Here is a 22,665-nt window from a genome sequence, read left to right as displayed (position 1 = left end):
GAACGCCATGACGTAACGACGTGCGGCAACTGTGGCTCTGCCCACTTAAAGCGGCAATGGCCGGCCAAAGCGCGACAATGCCTCCGCTGTGGCAGGATGGGCCACTACACTGCCTGCTGTCGAGCAGCTCAACCTGCCAACTCCCAACAATTCCGCCAGTCTCGCAGGGACGTGCGGGCGATTCAACCCCCCCAACACTGAGTCATATCCAGATAGTATGCAGACCTGCGATACCGAAGACAGGGAGCCCTTCCGCGTTGCGGTAATCCACAAGAACCGGATGTTCCCAAGTCGGAACCACCAGCCGGTGCCAGTGCACAGCATTGATCCGGGCGATGAATGGTGTGCCACCCTAACGGTCAGCCGATCACAGATCACATTTCGCCTGGACACTGGTGCCTTCGACAATCTCCTCGCATGGTCAGCCTTCCACACCTCGAAGGTTAAACCACCGATTCTGCTATCCCACTGTCAGCTGGTTGACTACAATGGAAACGTCATCCCGGCCACGGGGTCATGCCAGCTCGATGTTACACACAACTCACACAAAGCCACATTATCATTTGAAATCGTAGGATCTTCGAAGGACTCTCTGTTAGGCGCACAGGCGTGCAAGATCCTCCACCTCGTTCAGCGGGTACACACTCTGTCTCCAGAAGGCATGTCCGATTTCCCGGATGCAGACTCTAGGGCGCAGCTCCACTCACTCCTCTCCCACAACCAGGAGGTTTTCGAGGGCATGGGCACACTGCCCTACACGTACAAAATACAGTTCAAACTGGACGCCACCCCGGTCATTCACGCACTGCGTAGAGTCCCAGCACCACTCAAGGACCGCCTCTAGCAGCAGCTGCAGGACCAAGGAGTGCTTTCCCGGGTCACGGAGCCAACGCCATGGGTCAGCTCCATGGTGTGTGTCAAGAAGCCCTCCGGCGAGCTCTGGATCTGTATCAACCCAAAAGATTTGAATCACAACATTATGAGGGAGCACTACCCCTCACCACCAAACGAGAAGAAATCATGAGCGAAATGGCTCGGGCAAAAATATTCACCAAGCTTGATGCCTCAAAGGGTTTTTGGCAGATTCAATTGGATCAGTCCAGCAGGAAGCTGTGCACTTTCAACACTCCATTTGGCAGATACTGCAACAATAGGATGCCATTCGGCATCATCTCAGCCTCCGAGGTGTTCCATTGCATCATGGAACAGATGATGGAGGGCATCGAAGGGGTACGTGTCTACGTAGACGCCGTTATCATCTGGTCCACCATACCACAGGAGCACATCAGTCATCTCCAGCGTGTCTTTGCACGGATACGGGATCAGGGCCTACGCCTCAACCGAGTCAAGTGCTCTTTTGGCCAGACTGAGCTAACGTTTTGGGGGACCACATCTCTCGGTCGGGTTGCGGCCGGATGCCGAGAAAGTGCCAGCCATCGCAGCCATGCAGCAGCCGTCAGACAAGAAGGCAGTGCTGCGCTTTCTCGGGATGGTCAACTTCCTGGGGAAGTTCATTCCTAACCTTGCTTCGCACACGACTGCTCTTCGCCACCTGGTCAAAAAGACAACGGAATTCCAGTGGCTGCCCGCACACCAGAGTGAATGGGAGGAGCTCAAGGTCAAGCTCACCACCGCCCCGGTACTGGCGTTTTTCGATACCACACGGGAAACAAAGATATCAACTGACGCCAGCCAGTCCGGCATTGGGGCGGTACTCCTGCAACGGGACGACACCGCATCATGGGCCCCGGTCGCCTATGCGCCGCGGGCCATGACTCCCACAGAACAGCGCTATGCGATTGAGAAGGAGTGCCTAAGCCTGTTGACTGCCATCGACAAGTTTCACGACTATGGATATGGTCTTCCACAGTTCACCACGGAGACCGACCATCGCCCCCTGGTCGTCATCATTCAGAAGGACCTCAACGATATGAACCCTTGCCTCCAGCGCATTCTGCTCAAGCTCCGGAGCTACGACTTCCAACTTGTCTACATCCCGGGGAAGGATCTCATCATCGCAGATGCTCTGTCCAGGGCGGTCAACACAACGCCCAACTCGGAGGGGTTCGTTTGTCATGTCGACGCACAAGTAGCCTTCACATCGGCCAATCTGCTGGCCACTGATGCACGTCTGGCCGACATTCGCCGTGAGACTGCGGCTGACCCCCTTCTACAGCGAGTGATGCGCCATATGACGGAAGGGTGGCTCAAGGGGCAGTGCCCACAATTTTACAATGTCCTGGACGACTTGGCCGTCATTGATGGTGTCCTCTTGAAGTTGGACCAGATCGTGATCCCACACAGCATGCACCGGCTTGTCCTCGAACAACTGTACGAAGGCCATCTCGGAGTTGAAAAGTGCAGGCAGAGGGCCCGAGAGGCTGTGTACTGGCCGGGCATCAGTGGCGACATCACCAACATGGTGCTCAACTGCCCCACCTGCCAAAGGTTTCAGCCGGCGCAACCCCCTGAGACCCTTCAGCCCCATGAGTTGGTCACGTCTCCCTGGGCGAAGGTGGGCGTGGACCTCTTTCATACACTTGGCAGGGACTACATTATTCTGATTGACTACTTCTCAAGTTATCCTGAGGTCATACGCCTGCACGACACAACATCATCAGCTGTCATCCGGGCATGCAAAGAAACCTTTGCTCGCCACGGAATTCCGCTCACCGTCATGTCTGACAACGGACCTTGCTTTGCGAGCGAAGAATGGTGTTCCTTTGCCACTTCATACAACTTCACACATGTGACATCCAGTCCCTTGCATCCTCAGTCGAATGGCAAGGCGGAAAAGGGCGTCCACATTGTGAAGCGGCGCCTCTGCAAGGCTGCTGATGCCGGATCTGACTTCTGTTTAGCCCTGCTGGCCTATCGCTCGGCCCCCCTGTCCACCGGCCTCTCGCCAGCCCAGCTGTTGATGGGTCGCACCCTCAGGACCACTGTGCCGTCCATTCATGTTCCTGACCTCGACCATGCTCCAGTATTGCGAAGGATGCAACAACAGCGTGCTCAGCACAAGGTGGCACATGACGCTCGGGTGACTGATCTTCCTGTCCTGGCACCTGGAGGCATCGTCCGCGTACACCTACGGGAGGGTGGCTGGTCAGCAACCGCCGAGGTTCTCCGCCACGTGGCTCCATTCGCCGCCGTAATCGGCGGGCCCTTCGTTTGGTTCCGCGCTCGCTATGAGATCATGACCGGTGCCACGCCCTCCTGTTGTCCCTGATGTCGACTTCGTTGAGCTTCCTGCCACTCTACCTCTTCCTCTCTCACCCGTGGCCAGGCCCATTCCTCAGCCGGTGGATCCTGACCCACCCTTGAGGCGGTCAACCCGAATTCGTCGCCCACCTGAGAGACTTGACTTATGAGCCTGTTAGCACATTGGACTCACTGAATTGTTTTACAGTACTGTTAACGTGTCTCTTTCTTGTCGTTCCAGAAGTTCTCTCTCGTTGTTTGCTGCTTGCACTTGTCTTGTTATTGGTACAACCTCATTGTTCTGTTGCACCTGACACGTTCCTATGTATATAGTTTAGCCTCATGTACATGTTGTAAGTATTGCACACACATACTCAGATGCACTCAGTACACATTTCTATTTATTAGCATGTAGGCACATATCCTTTGTGAAAGGGGGGGATGTCATGCTACCCACATCAGCATATCATGGTGCAATCACACACACACACTGATGGACAGGTAGTTGGACCAACCAGCACACACACAACATCGTAGCCAATCACCAGTGAGAGCACACGCACTATAAAACAGGGAACACCACAGTTCCCACTCTTTCTACCAGGAGATAGCTCAGAGCACAGAGCTCATAGCGCGCCACTCAGACATAGACCATGTGCTGAGTGCCTCACTAAGATAGTGATTGGGCTGGGTCCACAGGTTAGCTGGTGAAGCACGTACCCAAGCCAGCAGTTAGTTGTTGCCGTTGTTTAGACAATAAAACAGAGTTGTACCATCTACAGCCGTGTTGGATCATTTGTGCATCAGAACACCCAACATGACACCTTCATTCTTCAAAAAACTATCTATCTTTATCTTAAAAACATTTAATGAAGGAGCCTCTACTGCCTCACTGGGCAAGGAATTCCATAGATTCACAACCCTTTGGGTGAAGAGGTTCCTCCTAAATTCAGTCCTAAATCTACTTCCCCTTATTTTGAGGCTATGCCCCCTAGTTCTGCTTTCACCCACCAGTGGAAACAACCTGCCCGCATCTATCTTATCTATTCCCTTCATCATCTCCATCAGACTCCAGTTCCCCCAAATAAATCTTCAGATTCCTGTTTGGACCATCACGGCATCTTTTAGGCCACAATCCTAAAATAAAATACAACACAAAGGAACCATTCCATACTGGGGAATGGGACTAGCTAGGTTGCTCTTTTGGGAGCTAGTGCAGACACGATGGGCCAAATGGCCTTGTGCTGTAATTAAGAAACAAATAACAAATTTATCCAACAAAACTTTCAATAATCCATACAATTATTCAATCTTGTGCATTTCTTTAGTGCCTGTGTTGCGGGAGCCTTTGCCTGCCCTAGTGCCCTTACAATGTAACCCCAGTGTTTCAGCTATGTAGGTGGAAAGCTGCTGGTGTTCACTGGGGAATCTGCAGGTGGTCTTGTAGGGTATCCTCAACAAGCTCTGGGCATTGAGGGCCCAATTTCAGACTGCAACACCTTGGCATGGATTGCAGCAGTCTGGACTGGTTGGTTCCCAGGCAGAAGCAGAGCATTGACAGAGCAGTGGTGGTGAGAAGATGAATGCTGCCAAACGTTCATGCTCCACATTACCAGTGTGACTCCCCCAGGGAAGTGCCACAGCAATCCTATTTATCTGCTAGAACACTGATTGCTGGAGTATTGTGAATGATTGAAGCACTGATCTCCACAGCCAAGATGGCTTCAAGAAGGGTTGCTTAGCAACACACATGAGTCAGTCTGAGCTTCCATTGCAGCATGCAAGCATGGCACAGTTTCAGCCTGTGCTGAAATTGAAGCTGAAATATTGGCCAGGTTCTGCAGCAAGGCTGGGTCCACAAGTGATCTCACGGAGTTGGCCATCAGTTCCAAGTTGGGAAGGATGGGTTCCAGCTTAGGATGCTGACAAGGCCAGTATTTATTACCTATCCCTATTTGCTCTCGAGAAGTTGGGGAGCTACCTTCTCGAACTGCTCCAGTTTGTGTGTGTAGGTACACCCACAGTGCTGTTAGGCAAGGAGTTCAAGGATTTTGACCCAACAAGAGTGAAGGAACAGTGAGATAGTTCCACCTCAGGATTTTGTGTGGTTTGGAGGGGGACTTGCAAGCGGTGGTGCTCCCATGTGTCTGCTATGCTTGTCCTTCTACGTGGTAGAATTCACGGGTTTGCTGTTGAAGAAGTCTTAGCAAGTTGGAGCCAGGCTTCTACGTGCTCCTTGATAGGGATACATTGTCTGGCAGCTCCACCAATGTACCAAGGATCTTGGTATGCATGCTCATCAGTCTTTTCCTTTACAATGGCCCATTGATATCCTCATTTGAATTCTCTGCAGCAGAACTCATTTGCAACCCTGTCCTGCAGGGAGCTGGTACACATATTATTCTTTCCTTCTGGTCTGGTGACTCATCATCTACGTATCACAGCTCTGTATGCAGCTCTAAGTTACAGACAGTACCAGTATCTGAGTTAGTGGCTGTGAGTGTCAGATCGAGTGACAGTGCTGCTTCATCAGAGGTGCAATCTTCCTCAAGACCTTCATCCGCAGACTCCACTGGCTGCCCTCGCAGCAGATCTTGAGCATCTGAAAGCACAAATACACAAGAGGAGAGTGGGGATGAGGATCGAGATGAGGGAGAAAAACAAGAGGTGTATGGTAATACCATCTGCAGTCGCACATCATACCAGATTGCAGGATGAGGGTGAAGAATTTCCAAAGATTGATAAGGCAAGAACATACCATCGTCGTGGATGATGCCAGCAATGCCCACTGTCACAACGTCTGTAACAGCTGCGCCAATAATGCCAGTTACCATCTCCTCCCAGGGGATGAGGAGCTACAGCTGTGCCCAATCCCCACCGTTTTGTTGCGGCTCTCTCCTGTTGTGTGACCTTTCAGCCTGCAGGAGAGTGGAAGAATGTCAGTGAGCGTATTGTCATGTGTTTGGGTAATGTGCTGAACAGTTGCCAGTATGTGGGACTCGCAAGATGTGGGTTTCAGACTTGCAACAGTGGTAGGAGTGGGGATGAGGTGGAACATATGAATGTTAGGCATGAATCCCGACTGTTGAGATTGTTGCTGAGTGAGTAATAGGGCTGTGGTGCTTTGAGCAGTGTATGAGATTGGAGGTGTGATTGAGAGGATGTGGAATTTGAAGATGCATTCACTGATGAATTCACTGATCTTGACCACTCAGGTGAGACAGCTGACAGGACGTGTGTGGCTGTTTGCTCCAAATTCCTTTACAGTGTTTGTCTGCTGGCCCCCTGTCAGACCCGTTTTCTGGTGTGGCGCACCCCCGCCGGCAGTGGATCCTCCGTCCCGGCAGCCGGCCAATGGGGTTTCCCATTGTGGGCAGCCCCACACTGTTGGGAAATCCGCGGGTGTGAGTGTGCTGTCGGCGTAGCGCAGGATCCTGTCGTTGGAGAATCCTGCCCCACCTCTCTTCCTTTTCACTCCCTGCACACAGGCCTCCCAGCACTGCATTGTAATGATATGCAGAATATAATTTGTGTATAATTTAATAACCGAACAGTAAGTGCCATATGCATAGACTGAGATTCTAGCATCCGACCATTAGGTGGCGTGATGACAGGGGAACATTAGTGGAACACACGAGGTGTGCAGCAGAAGTTGGATAGCAGGTGTAGAGTAAAGCCACATATCGAGTAGCTCCTTACTATCAATAGTAATTAATACTGGTTAATCATCATTATTTGTGTTTAGCCGTAACATCCAACTGCACTTATCGTTCACATCGTAGAAACCTTCATAGTTAATAGTTAGTTATTTAATAAATAGTTTTGTTCTTTAACAAAGCCGTATGTTTTCTAATTGATTCAACCACAAAGACATCGTCATCCGTGAACTTGGACAACATTACATGCATCTGAGAGCCTATGAACCATTTCTGTGACCTGTTGCTCCATTGCTTTCTTCCTGCTCCTAATGTGTCATTAACAACCATTTGAACTTCATTGCAGTGTTAATGTAAGCCTATTTGTGACACTAAAGATTATTATTATTAAAGTGAGAACACACTTGTCTTGAAAAAGTGCAAGCTAGCTTTAATTGTTCCTAGACATGCTCAAAGTTGGACCCTTTGTTGAGCATGCTGCCACTCTGCAGCCCGTTTAGCACTGGCTTGCTCACCCCAACCATGGAATTGAGCAGGCAATGCAAGGTTTGGAAGCTGAATGCATTGCTTCCATCAGCTACCAGGTTCCCTTGCAACATGGTCCTGCACCTGGTAAATAGGCTGATTAAATCTTACCTGGACTTTCCAGATTTAGACCCAACAAACTGGTCCTGCAGAATTAAACTATATACCATTAGAAACCATTATATACTTAGTACATGGCAGTTTACATCCATAAATATGACTGTTCACGTTACAAATAAACCTTCTGGTCACTGGGCAGCCATGTTCCTGAAGATGATATGAGTGTGGATTCCAAAGAAACTTGGCAGTTCAAAGGCATTTTATAAATACAAGTTATCATTGACAAATTATGTGAGATGTGACTTCAGTTAAAGTGGGACTTGCAACAGAGTCATTTATTTTTACACTCTTACCTTCCAACATGCTGACATGCATTGCATCATTGGCTTTCTTGGGTACATTGAGCATCACTTCAAGACCATCCTTTAATTCCCCTTTGCCTTCCTCACAACAGGTTAGAAGTTCCTAATGATAGAAACATTAAAAATGCTATATAACAAACTAAAAACAATCCGGTATTTAAAGTCGAAAGACTTTCCTACAAAAGTTTCCTCTCTACCATTCACCCTTCTAATCATTCAAAATGAGTCATTACTAAGAATTCAATCTGCTAACCAGAATGAATGAAGTCTCGTGTGTTACTCGTGGAGGAATAGAAGGATTTAGTACTCACAGTTGAGGAATCTTCTCTCATTTTCATCTTATGAACTGCATTTTCCCCTCCTCCCCAGACACATTTTTTCCAGGTTGCACTGCCCAACTTTGGGCTTGTGTGTCTTTCTTGCCTGCCTGAAGTTGTGACCGATTCTGTGCTCAGCCTATTAAACTTCATCCCGGCTCCAACCCACTGGCCCACAGTACTGTCCACAAGCTGCTTAAAACAGTGACAGTACTGTTTTACAGGGGTGTAGTTGAAGTTTGGGAACAATTTCAGAAAACTATTCGGTCTGGCACTGGGTGAAGTCGGAAAGTGCAGCATGCTGCGCAAATAAAACAGAGCCCAAGAACTATGACACTTGGAAGCTTGGAACCCATTATGGAGGACTTGATAGAAAAGTACGAGTCCATCATCAGGTCTGGACAAAGGGGCATGAACGTCCTGCTCTATATTGCTGTCAGTGTTGTCACTTTTATGATTCTATGACGTAAGGCATTCTCATTAAGCAGCTCTTTGCTTGATTCTGATAAATATGCATTGAAGAAATATTGGGAGCTTTTCATACCTTCAGTAAGAGCTGGTACTTAGTGATTCTTTGAACAGGTTTAATTAGGTAGGACGAAATTGAATTGGCCAAACCATGCCTTTGTTGAATTTCCTGAAAAAAGAAAACATAAAACACACAAGGCCTCAAATACAAATTTGAGTTGCTGAAATAAAGGTATCAATTTTATGACACTATCAATTACTTCATGAAGTACAAGTTTTTACTCAGGACAAAAAATGGTAGGGCAGTAAATAAGCAGTGGCAGACATTTATTCAGATACCTCATAATTCTCAACAAATATAAAGTTCCTCTACATCCAAGGGGTCGGGAGGGGGGGGGTCACCCCCGTACTTGGAGGGGGGGGGGGTCACCCCCGTACTTGGAGGAAGGAGGACATCCAGCAAATCCGGAGGTGGGAGCTGACCAGCGATGCGGGGTGGAGCGACTGGAGGGGAGGAGATGGCCAGCTAAGGCGGAATTTGCATGGCGAAGGATACTGAATTGCTTCTTGATAACAGTGATAAAAACAAATTACTGCAGATGCTGGAATCTGAAACAAAAACTGAAAATACTGGACATTCTCAGCAGATCTGACAGCATCTGTGGAGAGAAAAGGCAGCTAACGTTTCGAGTCTGAATTACTCTGGCAAAGGTAGTGAGAACTGGAAATGGAGTCAGATTTATACTGCGGGGGGGGGGGGGGGGGGGGGGGGGCGGTGTGGAGCAGTGGGGCTGGATAGGGGGCCAGCGATATGTGGAGATTGACAAAGATGTTGAGAGCAGAAGATAAAAGGAATGTAAATGGGGCGATTAAGGCTAAGAAGGGTGCTGATAGTGGCACATAAAGAGATTAGAATGTGTGAATGGCAGAACAAAGGTGAGCAGTGTGTCAAAGGGCAACTAGGAACAGTTGGCTGAGTGGAGTGGGGAGAGGGGAACAGTGATGAGCGAAAAACAGATCAACAGCAGAAATGAAAATAAATTGATAGAAATAAAAATGGAATGAAGGTGGAGAAGATAGTTCACAATCTGAAGTTGTTGAACTCAATGTTAAGTCCCGAAGTCTGTAACGTGCCTAATTGGAAGATGAGGTGCTGCTCCTCCAGTTTGCGGTGGGCTTCACTGGAACATTGCAGCAGGCTAAGGATGGATATGTGAACGTGAGGGCAGAACGGTGAGTTGAAATGGCAAGCGACAGAAAGGTCTGGGACCTGCTTCTGGACGGACTGAACGTGCTCTGCAAAGCGGTCACCTAGTCTGCGTTTAGTCTCTCCAATGTAGAGTAGACCGCACTGGGGGCAGCAAATGCAATAGACCAGATTGAAGGAGGTGCACGTGAAGCGCTGTCTCATTTCAAAAGAGTGTTTAGGGCCTGAGGTGGGGAGCAGGGAAGAGGTAAAGGGGCAGGTTGCATGGGAAGGTAATGTGGGAATAGGGTGGGGTATCGGGGTGATGGAGGAGTGGAGCAGGGTGTCCCGCAGGGTTCGGTTTCTGCAAAATCCTGAAGGGGGGAATGAGGGAAAGATGTGTTTGGTGGTGGAATCATGTTGGAGTTGGCGGAACTGGCGGAGGATGATTTGTGAATACGGAGGCTGGTGGGGCGAAAAGTGAGGACAAGGGGACCCTATCCTGGTTCTGGGAGGGAGGAGAGGGGGTGAGGGCAGAGGTGCGGGAGATGGGTCGGACATGTTTCAGAGCCCACAGTGAGAACTGGTAGGTGATTGCACTAGGTAGCACATTATATTATTCTACCATTGTGCTATCTGCCAACTCTCTTCCTTAATGAAGTAAAAGAAGAAGCTAGGTGCAAAATGGAGTTGTAAGCATATGAAGGTAATAATAATGCAATATTATTAATGAAAGCTTTCAAATGGCTGAATTTGACATTCCTAACACAGCAATCCCACATTTATGTTGATTCTGGAATCAATTGTGTTCCACGTGCCTCCGGTGCTAGCCCTTCCACAGTCACGGAATTGGTCCAGGTTCGGTGCCAGATTTGCTGTTGTGAAAATCCACGAATCCTGTCCCAGTGTCAACACTTAGGGCTGGATTCTCCAATTGCCGATGCCAAAATTGCGTTCGGTAATTGGCCGGAGAGTCCGTTTTTACGCCGTAATCGCTGAGTACGCCATTGGGACGGCCTCAGGACAACACAGGAGGCCCCCCAATGCTCCGCCCTCAATGGGCTGACTTCCCGAAGGCATTGGTCGCGTGTGCTCACAATTTTCGGGGACCTCGCATGGCGGCTGCGAACTGTGTCCAGCGTCGCCACAGTCGGGGGGGGGAACCGTTCCGCTGGCCGGGGGGCCTTCGTCGGGGGCTGGGGGGACTGGTGGGGGTTGGTCTGGGGTGGTGAGGAGGGGTTACAGGGGAGCACTATCTGGCAGGCTGGGTCCACGCGTGGCCAGTGCCATGTTGTATGGCGCTTCTGCCGCAGGTCAACGCCGTGCGCATGCACGGCCACGGACCCGGCAATTCTCCATCCGTATCTGCAGGTGAAGCCGGGGGCTTTACGTGGTGCGATTACTAGCCCCCCACCGATCGAAGCATGGGTGGGGTGCCGACATTTTGGTGGTAAGACTAGACACATGCTCCGACATAGCCTCAAAATTGGAGAATCCAGCCCTTAGTCTCAGGAACAGAGAATGCAGCCCAAGACCTGTGATTGAATTTAATCCAGCTCATGTGCTAAAGGTTTCATTTTATGCAAGAATGGGACACAAAATGAGCAGCTGATCTCCTACTAGCCCTGCAAGATATGTTTCAGACTCTACTCCACTGTTCCTACACTTAGCTTAGTGTTCCTACACTTAGCTTGGCGTACAGCCGAAGGCCATCTGGAGCGAAATTCTCCGTAATCGGCGCGATGTCCACCGACCGGCGCCAAAAACGGCGCAAATCAGTCCGACATCGCGCCACCCCAAAGGTGCGGAATCCTCCGCATCTTGGGCAGCCGAGCCCTAACTTTGAGGGGCTAGGCCCGCGCCGGACTGATTTCCATCCGCCAGCTGGTGGGAAAGGCCTTTGGTGCCCCGCCAGCTGGCGCGGAAATGACATTGCGGCGCATGCGCAGGAGCGTCAGCGGCCGCTCACGGCATCCCCGTGCATGCGCAGTGGAGGGCGTCTCTTCCGCCTCCGCCATGGTGGGGACCATGGCGAAGGCGGAAGGAAAAGAGTGCCCCCACGGCACAGGCCCGCCCGCGGATCGGTGGGCCCCGATCGCGGGCCAGGCCACCGTGGGGGCACCCCCCGGGGCCAGATCGCCCCGCGCCCCCCCGAGATCCCCGCAGCTCGCCCGCGCCGCCTTGTCCCGCCGGTAAGAGAGGTGGTTTAATCCACGCCGGCGGGACAGGCATTCCAGCAGCGGGACTTCGGCCCATCCGGGCCGGAGAATCGCCGGGGGGGGGGGCCCGCCAACCGGTTCCCACCCCCGCCGAATATTCGGTGCCAGAGAATTCGGCAACCGGCGGGGGCGGGATTCACGCCGAGTGGATGCCAGTGTTGTAGCTGTACTGGTACAGCTTGGATAGGGGCGCTGCAAGATCTGGACCACAAGTCTTCAGGACTATTGCTGGAATATTGTCAAGACTCATAGTTTTGTGGTATCCAGTTCCTTCAACCGTTTCTTGATATCATGTGAAGTGAATTGAATTGTCCAAAGGCTGACGTCTGTGATGCTTGGGACCTTCGGAAGAGACTGAGATGGAAAATCAACTCGGCACATCCAGTTGAAGATTATTGCGAATGCTTCAGCCTTATCTTTTGTGCAGATGTACTGGGCTCCCCCATCATTGAGGATGGGGATATATGTGGAGCCTCCTCCTCCAATGAGTTGTTAATTGTCCACCACCATTCACAGCTGGATGCGGCAGGACAGCAGAGCTTCTATCTGATCCATTGGTTGTGGGATCGCTTAGCTCTGTCTATTACTTGCTGCTTATGCTATTTGGCACGCAGGTCGTCCCGTGTTGTAGCTTCACCAGTTTGACACCTTGGGGGCGACTCTCCCATGCTGTGCCGTCTGGGAGAATCGATGGTTGCGCCAGTTTTTCGCGCGACACCGGTCCGACGCCACTCTGCCATTCTCCCAACCGGCGGGAACGGCTTCATCGAGCTCGGCGCCGCGCATGCCGGAGAATCTGCCGAGCAGGCAGTAGAGGCAATTCTCCCAGTCCCACACTATTCTCCGGCCCAGGTGGGCCGAAGTCCTGATGGTGTGACCCCAGGTCACGCCGTCGCCGTTCACTCCTGCTAAATAAATTTGTCAGCCAGTCGTGCTGGCTGACGAAGCGGATGAGGGAGGTGAGCAGGCGGGCCCATCCCAGGAACCAGGAAGTAGCGTCCACGGCCGGTGATGGCGGGTGGGAGTGAGGAAGGGTGAACGAGGCTGGGGGGGGGGAAGTTGGGGGGGAGGTGGGGGGGGGAATGGGGGAGTGGGGGGATGGGGGAGTGAGGAAGTGTGGACGTGGTTGGGGTGGAGTTGGGGGGAGGGGGGGCTATGGAGGGAGTGGGGGGAGGGGAGGGGTTATGGGATGGGCGACGACAGGACTAAGGAGGACGGGTTGTGTGAAGAAGTACAGGGAAGGGGGGAATGGGGTAGGAGAAGGGGGCGGTGGAGACGGCAGGGCAAATGATGCCACCATCCTGCCGGGTTGGGGGGGGATTCCCAACGGTTGCCCGTGGGACTGAGACCCCCAGCTGGAGTGCCCTGGCAGGAAGGTGGCGACGACACCCTTCCAAATCGGGGGCATGGTGAAGGGCTGTGCCCGCTGGCGCTGCGATGAGGAGGAACTATCCGGGATACGGATACTGTGGGCAGGTGGAACGGTGCGTGCCTGAATGAACAGTGTCCAGGCTGCCTGGGCACCCATTCATCCAAAGGGCCCTGGCTGCCTACATGCCAAAGCGCCCTCCTAACAAATGTCGTTGCCTCTCCCTCCCAAACCCTTCAAGTTCATGATGTTTTCGCACCAGCCGTCGACGTTCGTCGCCGTGGCGGCAGCGGCAGCCATTCAGATGGGCATCCGTCGCGGGCGAGCAAGGCGGCTCAGGGAGGGTGCTGCAGAGTGAATGGCTGCGGAGGGCCCCGTGCCAGCCGCTACTGCTGCAGGCCATCATGCCCAACCTGTCCAAGAGGAGGCGGAGGGTGCGGATCACCTCCACGTGGTCGACTAGGAACAGGGCAACGACACTGATCCTGATGGGTCACCAGCAGATGAGCATGATCAAGTGGTCGTGCCAAGGCGGCGGAGGCGTCCCATGCATCACCGTGTGTACAGGGACCACATCTCCTTCGAGGACCTGATCCGGAGGCAGCATGCAGGAGGTAGCTCCGAATGAGCCATGAGATTATTGGTAGAGGGATTGAGTTCCGGAGTCGGGAGGTCATGTTGCAGCTGTACAGAACTCTGGTTCGGCCGCATTTGGAGTATTGCGTACAGTTCTGGTCACCACATTATAGGAAGGACGTGGAGGCTTTGGAGCGGGTGCAGAGGAGATTTACCAGGATGTTGCCTGGTATGGAGGGAAAATCTTATGAGGAAAGGCTGATGGACTTGAGGTTGTTTTCGTTGGAGAGAAGAAGGTTAAGAGGAGACTTAATAGAGGCATACAAAATGATCAGGGGGTTAGATAGGGTGGACAGTGAGAGCCTTCTCCCGCGGATGGAAATGGCTGGCACGAGGGGACATAGCTTTAAACTGAGGGGTAATAGATATAGGACAGAGGTCAGAGGTAGGTTCTTTACGCAAAGAGTAGTGAGGCCATGGAATGCCCTACCTGCTACAGTAGTGAACTCGCCAACATTGAGGGCATTTAGAAGTTTATTGGATAAACATATGGATGATAATGGCATAGTGTAGGTTAGATGGCTTTTGTTTCGGTGCAACATCGTGGGCCGAAGGGCCTGTACTGCGCTGTATTGTTCTATGTTCTATGTTCTATGAGATGGTCGGCCATATATGCCACCTGATGGCGCACCTGGAACCAGGTGGAGCTGGGGGAGGACATGCCATCCCAGTGAGGGTGAAGGTGACGGTTGCCCTGAATTTCTTTGCTACCGGCTCCTTCCAGTCGCCAAGCGGGGACCTTTGCGGTATCAGTCAGGTCTCGGTGCACAGGTGCATCTGGGCAGTCACCGAAGGCCTCTATGCAGTCGCGGGACGATACATCAATTTCCCAGAGGACCACGAGCACCAGGCTGCCAGGGCATTGCAATTCGCCGCGGTGGCCGGCATACCAATGGTACAGGGCTTTGTGGATGGTATGCACATCAACCTGCGTGCACCAACGCGGGGTAGGGACGTCTTCCTAAACAGGAAGGGGACATACTCGATGAACGTCCAGGTGGCGTGTGACCAGGGAATGAGAATAATGCACGTGTGCGCCCAGTACGCATGAAGCGTGCATGACGCCTTTATATTGGCGCAGTCCTACATCCCCGCAATTTTAGAGGGTCACCCACCCCGGATGTAAAAGGAAAATCGCTTATTGTCACAAGTAGGCTTCAAATGAAGTTACTGTGAAAAGCCCCTAGTCGCCACATTTCGGCGCCTGTTCGGGGAGGCTGGTACGGGAATTGAACCATGCTGCTGGCCTGCCTTGGCCTGCTTTAAAAGCCAGCGATTTAGCCCAGTATGCTGGGCGACAGGGGTTATCCTTTGCGGCCGTGGCTGATGACGCCCATACGGAGGCCACAGACCAACGCGGAGAGCCGGTACAATGAGGCCCATGCAGCAACCAGGGGTGTCGTGGAGAGATGCTTCGGCCTCCTTAAAATGAGGTTCAGGTGCCTGGACCGCTCAGAAGGCGCGCTGCAGTACGACCCTGACAGGGTCGGAAGGATCGTCGTCGCCTGTTGCGTGCTGCACAACATCACCCAACAGAGGGGCGATGTAATGGAGGAGGAGGAAGCAGGTGAGGCCGAAGAGGCCAGCGACTCTGATCAGAGCATGAGGAGGAGGAGGAGGGGGAGAAGGGGAGAAGGAGGGGGAGGATGGGAGGGCGGCGTGGCACAGACAACATCGGGGCGTGGGATATGGCCGGGAGGCCGCACAACGCCACCATTTGGCACAGTGGGCACGCGATGCGTTGATCGCCGCACGATTCGTACACTAGAGGGAGGGCATCGTTGTTCAGGGCATTCGCACCATTGACCACACACACTGGCAAGCACCCTCTCACCCACCTCCTGCACCATTGCACAACCCTACCAGACACGGCACCACCCTCACGCAACACTACATCTGCTGCACCGCGTTACTGTCAGTACACTGCTACCTCCGTAAGCGGGTGTGAACACAGCCATGTTGGATGATGACAACCCGCTCTACGATGAGCTGTGAGCTACAGATCGCTAATGACCGTCTGACTCATGGCCATATCTGAACACTCCCACCTTGGTGTCCCCTCTATGCATCACGGACACATGTCCATGTGGGGCAGCGGGCGTTGGAGCACTGAGGACAAGGCGTTTTTGGTGTTGCGGTGGGAGGGTAGCGATGATCCCCGAGCACCACCGTCAGCGGGCACCCTCGCGTTCGCCCCCCTGTCCCCCCGGGCACCAGAAATAGGACAGTCGTATGGAGGTTTGGTGTAGCTGCTTTTATTGTGACATTGAAACACACGTGCCCTAGCCTGATAACTAATCCGTGCCCTGCACCCGTGCCAACTTACTACATGTCTAACTGTTTGGCCTTACGGGCCCTACCACTACGTCTAGGTGTCTCCCCAGAAGGTACATCAGGAGTGGAGGCGGACTGCTGAGAATCCTGCCCTTCGATGTGGCTCCCCGTCGGCGCGCGCTTCCTGGGACGGCCCGGCCTGGATGGGCCAGGCTGCTCGGTGTGCGTGCTGGATGGCGTGATGCCACCCTCCTCTGCCCACTGCCCAACAGATGCACCAGGGACAGGACGGGGGAAGTGCGAGTGTTCTGGTCCCTCCCTTGCTGTGGTTACCGGGACAGGCACCGGACCTCCTCCTCCCTTGGGGAGCCCATTGGCCCCCGGGCCTCTCTATGGGACGGTGGTGCACGCGGAGGCAAGCCCCAATGCACCACCGACACCTGGCGCTGCCAGTCCCGGAGGCCCGCTGTGGAATCGACCAGGGTCTGAACGTTCCCGGCGATGGAGCTGAGGGAGTGCGACATCCCTGTCAGGGACTGCGCTACCTCCCGCTGGGTCTGGGCGATGCCGTCCATCACATGGGCAAGGCCGCCGATGCTCTCAGCGATGGCCTGCTGAGACTGGGCCAGAGCCCGGAGCACGGCGGTAATGTCCATGTGGCTCTGGAGCATGGTTGCCTGTGAGAGGGCAGCCCTGTCAATGGCCACGGATGACGAGTGCGCACTAAGCCCCACGCCCTGAAGAACCTGACCCATGGCCGAAGCCGTTTCCCCCATTGCCTCCATCGCGGACGCCACCCGTGCGGTGTCGGCCTGGGTGGCAGCCATGACCGGCACCACTCCCCACTCGTGGATGCGGATGGACTCCTCCAGCTGCATCTGCAGTTGCCGGTTGACAGCCGTCATCCAGTCGTCTGGTCCCTGGGGTGGCGAATGCATCGGGTCTGTGGGTGGGCTTGGAATGGCCAGGAACCCGGGAGTCGTCTGGGCAGCATGTGGGTGCTGGGCTTGGCCTGCCCTCTGACCGTCCAGCCCCTCGGCTGCTCCTACCTCCACCTGCTGTGCTGGTTCGGCTGTGTGGTGCGCACCAGTCTGTGAACCAGAAGCCTCGTCACTATCTTGCCCAACCGGGGTGAGTGTATCTCCGATCTTGGATGGTGTGGGTGACAGCAGTGCCATGGCCGCTAGGTCCTTGTCTGTCCCCAGCTCTGTCTCCTGTGTGGAACCTTGGCCCGGTGCATTGAGACCACGGCCCATGCCAGGTGCCATGCCCCCGTGCCTCGAATGTCACGACGTCCTCTGTGCGTCACTGTCCGGGCTCGCTGTCCCCTCCTCGTCTGTCACGCTGTCATAAGAGTCATTATCGTCCGTCCTGACGTCTCTGTCTGTCCTCTGTGCGTCAAACCTCGATGTCCCGGCCTCAGAGGATGGCTCTCCTGCCCGTGATCCTTCCCCTCAGTCCGGTTCGACCCTGTGGCTGGAAGAGGTTGGGGCTGTACGGCGGTGAGCTGAATGGGCAGTTCCAAGGCGGTGCTCGTGTGGCCCTGGAGAACACAGTGAGGTAGGTTTTGTTAGTCTTGCGTGGTTGTCTGTGAGGGGTGGGGGGGCGTTGTGTGGGTGTGGACTGTGGGGCTGGTGCAGTGTCAGGCGGTGTCATGTGAGGGGGGGGGGTGGTGGGAGCACTGATGGGATGACGGACTGCATGCATACAGTGGATTCTCACCAATCAGACGGGCATCGCGCCGCCCCAAAGGTGCAGAATGCCCGGCATCTTTGGGGGCCGAGCTGGTGGAAACGACGTTTGTTGCCCCGCCAGCTGGCGCGGAAATGACATTCGGGGCGGCGCATGCGCGGGGGCGTCAGCGGCCGCTGACAGTTTCCCACGCATGCGCAGTGGAGGGAGTCTCTTCCGCCTCCGCCATGGTGGAGACCGTGGCGGAGGCGGAAGGGAAAGAATGCCCCCACGGCACAGGCCCGCCCGCGGATTGGTGGGCCCCGATCGCGGGCCAGGCCACCGTGGGGGCACCCCCCGGGGTCAGATCGCCCCGCGCCCCCCCCAGGACCCCGGAGCCCGCCCACGCCGCCTTGTCCCGCCGGTAAATAGCTACTTTAATTTACGCCGGCGGGACAGGCAATTTCACGGCGGGACTTCGGCCCATTCGGGCCGGAGAATCGAGCGGGGGAGCCCGCCAACCAGCGTGGCGCGATTCCCGCCCCGCCCAATCTCCGGTACCGGAGAGTTCGGCAACCGGCGGGGGCGGGATTCACGGCGGCCAACGGCCATTCTCCAACCCGCTGGGGGGTCGGAGAATGACGCCCCTGATCTGTGTCCTCATTTGTGAAGACAGAACCAAAGTATGTTTTTAATTGCTCAGCCATTTCTTTGGCCCCTATTATACATTCCCGTTTCTGTCTGTAAGCAACCTACATTTGTCTTCATCAATCTTTTTCTCCTCACGTACATATAGAAACTTTTACAGTCAGTTTTTATGGTTGCCTGCAAGCTTACTCTTGCATTCTATTTTCACCTTCTTAATCAATCCCTTGGTCCTTATTTTCTGAAGTCTAACCTGCTCCCAATCCTCAGACCTGTTGCATTTCTTGGCTAATTTGTATGTTTCTTCCTTGGATCAGATACTATCTCTAATTTCCCTTGTAAGCCATGATTTGGCCACCTTTCCTGTTTTACTTTTGTGCCAGACAGGAATAATCAATTGCTGCAGTTCCCCCATGCGCTCCTTGAATGTTTGCTATTGCCTATCCACTGTCATCCCTTTAAATAACATTCCCCATCAATCAAAGCCAACTCATGCTTCAAATCATCGTGGTTTCCTTTATCAAGATTCAGGATCCTATTCTCAGAATCCACTACTTCACTCTTCAACTTGACGGAAAATTCTATCGTATTATGGTCACTCATCCCCAAGGGATTTCACATAACTAGATTATCAATTATTCCTTTCTCATTACACAGTCCCCAGTCTAGAACCGCCTGCTCTATAGTTGGTTCTTCAATGTATTGGTCCAGAAAACCATCCTGCTTGGACATCAGGAATTCCTCCTCCATAATATTTTGGCTAATTTAATTTGTCCAATCTATATGCAGATCAAAATTACCCATAATTACAGATGTTCCTTTATCTCTAATTTCCGGTTTAATACCATTCCCAACATCACCATTGCAGTTTGGGGGTCTATATACAACGCCCAAGGCTGGATCCCGTGGCTCGGTGGTCAGGGTAGAGTGGGGGGGTATGCCAGGCCATTAGTTTACAGATTGTGGCTGAGTACAATTCTTCTGCTGCTGATGGCCCACAGTCTTGAGCTGCTAGGTCTGTTCTGAATCTCGCCTGAGGTGTGGTGATCCTCAGGTTAAATCACCACGAGTCAGCTCTCCCCCTCAAAGGGGAAAGCAGCCTCTGGTCATCTTTGACTATGGAAACTTTACCTTTACTTTACCCAGGAATAGTGATGGCGTTGTCTGGGACATTATCTGTGAGGTATGATTCCGTGAGTATGATTATTTCAGGCTGTTGCTTGACTAGGCTGTGTGACAGCTTTCCCATTTTGGCACAAGAAGAACTTTGCGGGGTGGACAGGGCTAGGTTTGCCATTGTCGCTTACGGTGCCTAGGTCGATGCCGGGTGGTCCATCTGGTTTCCTTCCTTTGTGTTTCCAAAGTATAATACCAAGTATAAAATCAGCAAAAAAAACATTCGGCACATCAATCCTACTCCTTCAAATGCACAACTAACCACTTATGCTGCCATTCACTCCAGCAACATTCTTTGGTCTCCTAAGGGAGATAAATTTCAGATAAGACTTCCACAAAGAGAGCATTTTGTGAGTGGCCTCTGTGTTTTCAGGAAAGCTTTTAGACAGTAGTATTTTTCATGAACAGGAAGGAACATGAAGAACAAAAGAACTAAATACAAGAATTGACAGCAGTTTACAAAATGGAAATGCAACAGTTTAAATACAAATGAATTTTAACTTGAACGGGAACTAAAATTTGATTTTGATCAATGTCAGTTGTGAAAACTGACGGCACCCATGTGAACAAAGGGAGCAGTATTTTGAGCATCCCCAGAAATTAACATACCTGCATTTCAAAGACTTAATTGACCTTTGACACAAATATATCCTTCAATGCCACAATAACTGCAACTTATCTCTCTATTTTGATTCGATATGCTGCTTCATACACCAATTTTAATTACATGATTGCCTGTGTGTGAACCAAACTATGTGTTAGTCTGGGGAGCAAAAAGAGAATCTACTTACATCAAAAAAGGCTCCTGCGTGCTCTAAGATTAGCTGGCTGGAGTCAGGTTTGTTTTTGCAGTATGTGACATACATTTGGAATTTGTCTGCCTGTGCAGAAATAAACCAAACAACACATTAGATACTGGCGAAAGAGAACAATGGACCATTAAGGTGTGCATCATTTTGTGAAGCAGTAAAACCAATGGACTGAACATCTACTTAATTTACAGCGAGGTGTAACTCCTGATCGGCAAACTCAAAGCTGCATGAATAATATGGAGCTGGATTTTTGTCCTCAAGGTCAGTAGCGGGAAAATTCCCAGTTAAACCCATCCAGCTCAGGAGAAAGCGCCCCCAAGAATGGGAGTTTCGTTGTGGGGGAGGGGCTGCAGTCGGACCAGCCAACTGAGGGAAATGTTTGGAGGCAGACATGGGACTGCTGGGTGTGGAGATGAGCTGTTTAAAAGGCCCAGCTCAGTGCTGTGAGTCTCTGTCCCAGTTATAAAAACTAGCCGTCCAGTCCCTACCCTTTAAACCCACGCACCTCCCACATACTGCCCATGCTCCATGCATGCCACCTCATGCACCCCATGCCATGCTTCCCCCCCCCCCCCCCCTCCCAAACAACCTCTTTGGCCCCTTATGTCCCCTATGCCAAGGTATACCCCTCAAACAACCCCACGGCTCCCCATAGCCCCCATGCCAAGCTATGGCACTTCTATGCCCATTCACCCAATATAAATTGTATAGAAGCAATGAGTTTAAAAACATTATTGATAACTTTCCACCTTTTTAAAAATCTCTTTTTTACTACAGCTCTTTAAAAGTGTCAATCATTCAGAACCTTAGTATCAACAGCAGAAACTGCATGGACTTGAAACCTCTATCTCGTGCAAATAAACATTGTGAATTTGACTGCATAGATCAGAGAGGCAGAGCTGTCAATTAAGCATTGTTTCCACTGGAGCTCAGGTCATTCAGCAGGTTAAGGGATTTCTGTGGTCTCAGCTAAGGATCGGACGAGAAATCCATTAATCTGTTGAAAGTCGAACCAGTCTGCTCCCTTAAAAGGCACTCCTGAAAATTGGAAACTCCAGGAATGGGGTCAGGAATCCGAGAATCAGGACCTGCCCGACATTTTTAAGGGGCTCCGGAGTCATCCTGATAGGGCAAAATTCAGCCCATAATTTTGTACCTCTGTGCTATTGGAAGATTGTTTCTGCACGTACAATGGTGTGAACTGAAAGTTATTTAGATTCAGAAAATACTTAAGATGTATCTATTTTGAATTAACAAGACACAAAATCGTTATTCTGTTTGGGTGATGTCATTGGTCATAAATATTAACTTGCTCAGATGACTGGCGCTTCTACAAATGTATGGATTTTACAGTCATCATTCAGCAAGTATTTCTGAACAGCTCCTGAACATTTGGCAGGTATCTAGCAACAGCAGCATGACATCTTGCCAACCTCAATAAACACAAATCAAGTGCTTGCTTACTATTCTGTGAAATCTGAAGAAACACACTAATTGTAAATCCTTGAGGCATCTAAAACCTTGTGCATCATCAGCAATTGCAAAAGCCATAAGGTATATGAAAAGGTTAACATAATCATAGCAATAAATGAGCTGAAGACCATTGCTATGGCAGTGTGTCTCTTATCATCAGATCACACCTTGGCCTGACCCTCAACCCCTTTGGCACTATCTTCTCCTTTGAGCATCTCACCTTGCTGCACCTCTCTCGCTTCTCATTTAAAATCCTCATTCTCTACTGCACACCTAAATACGACAAACATTTTCTAACCGAGACATCTTCACTTCTTTCGTCCTCAGCCTCTGCACCAAATGGCTTCTCATCCTAGGTAATTTCAACCTCCATGTGGTAGTCACCACTGTTTGTATATATTACGTATACGAGAAGTAATACGGTAAGGCTCCTGTACTACAGGTCCGGGGGGGGGGGTAGATCCCTGCCTACTGGTTCCGCCCAGTAGGTGGAGTATAAATGTGTGTGCTCACCCAGCTGCAGCCATTTCGGCAGCAGCTGCAGGAGACAACACATCTCTGCTTAATAAAGTGTTGATTACTCTCTACTCTCGTCTTGTCATAATTGATAGTGCA

General features: G+C 51.8%; 1 protein-coding gene across 3 annotated transcripts in view; it reads right to left on the bottom strand.

Moving 5' to 3' along the window:
- kalrna (kalirin RhoGEF kinase a) overlaps positions 1-22,665 on the bottom strand; it is a 1,210,365-nt gene that overhangs the window by 407,835 nt on the left and 779,865 nt on the right. For all 3 annotated transcript variants that reach the window (XM_072475613.1, XM_072475615.1, XM_072475625.1), the window contains exons 27-29: positions 20,557-20,646; positions 8,666-8,758; positions 7,796-7,907 (exon numbers count right to left, since the gene is read on the bottom strand). In XM_072475613.1, coding sequence (XP_072331714.1) covers positions 7,796-7,907; positions 8,666-8,758; positions 20,557-20,646 — 295 coding nt within the window. The remainder of the gene's footprint in view (positions 1-7,795; positions 7,908-8,665; positions 8,759-20,556; positions 20,647-22,665) is intronic.

Source organism: Scyliorhinus torazame, chromosome 2 (genome assembly GCF_047496885.1).
Source record: "Scyliorhinus torazame isolate Kashiwa2021f chromosome 2, sScyTor2.1, whole genome shotgun sequence".
NCBI lineage: Eukaryota > Metazoa > Chordata > Chondrichthyes > Carcharhiniformes > Scyliorhinidae > Scyliorhinus > Scyliorhinus torazame.
This window is presented reverse-complemented; position numbering and strand designations above follow the sequence as displayed.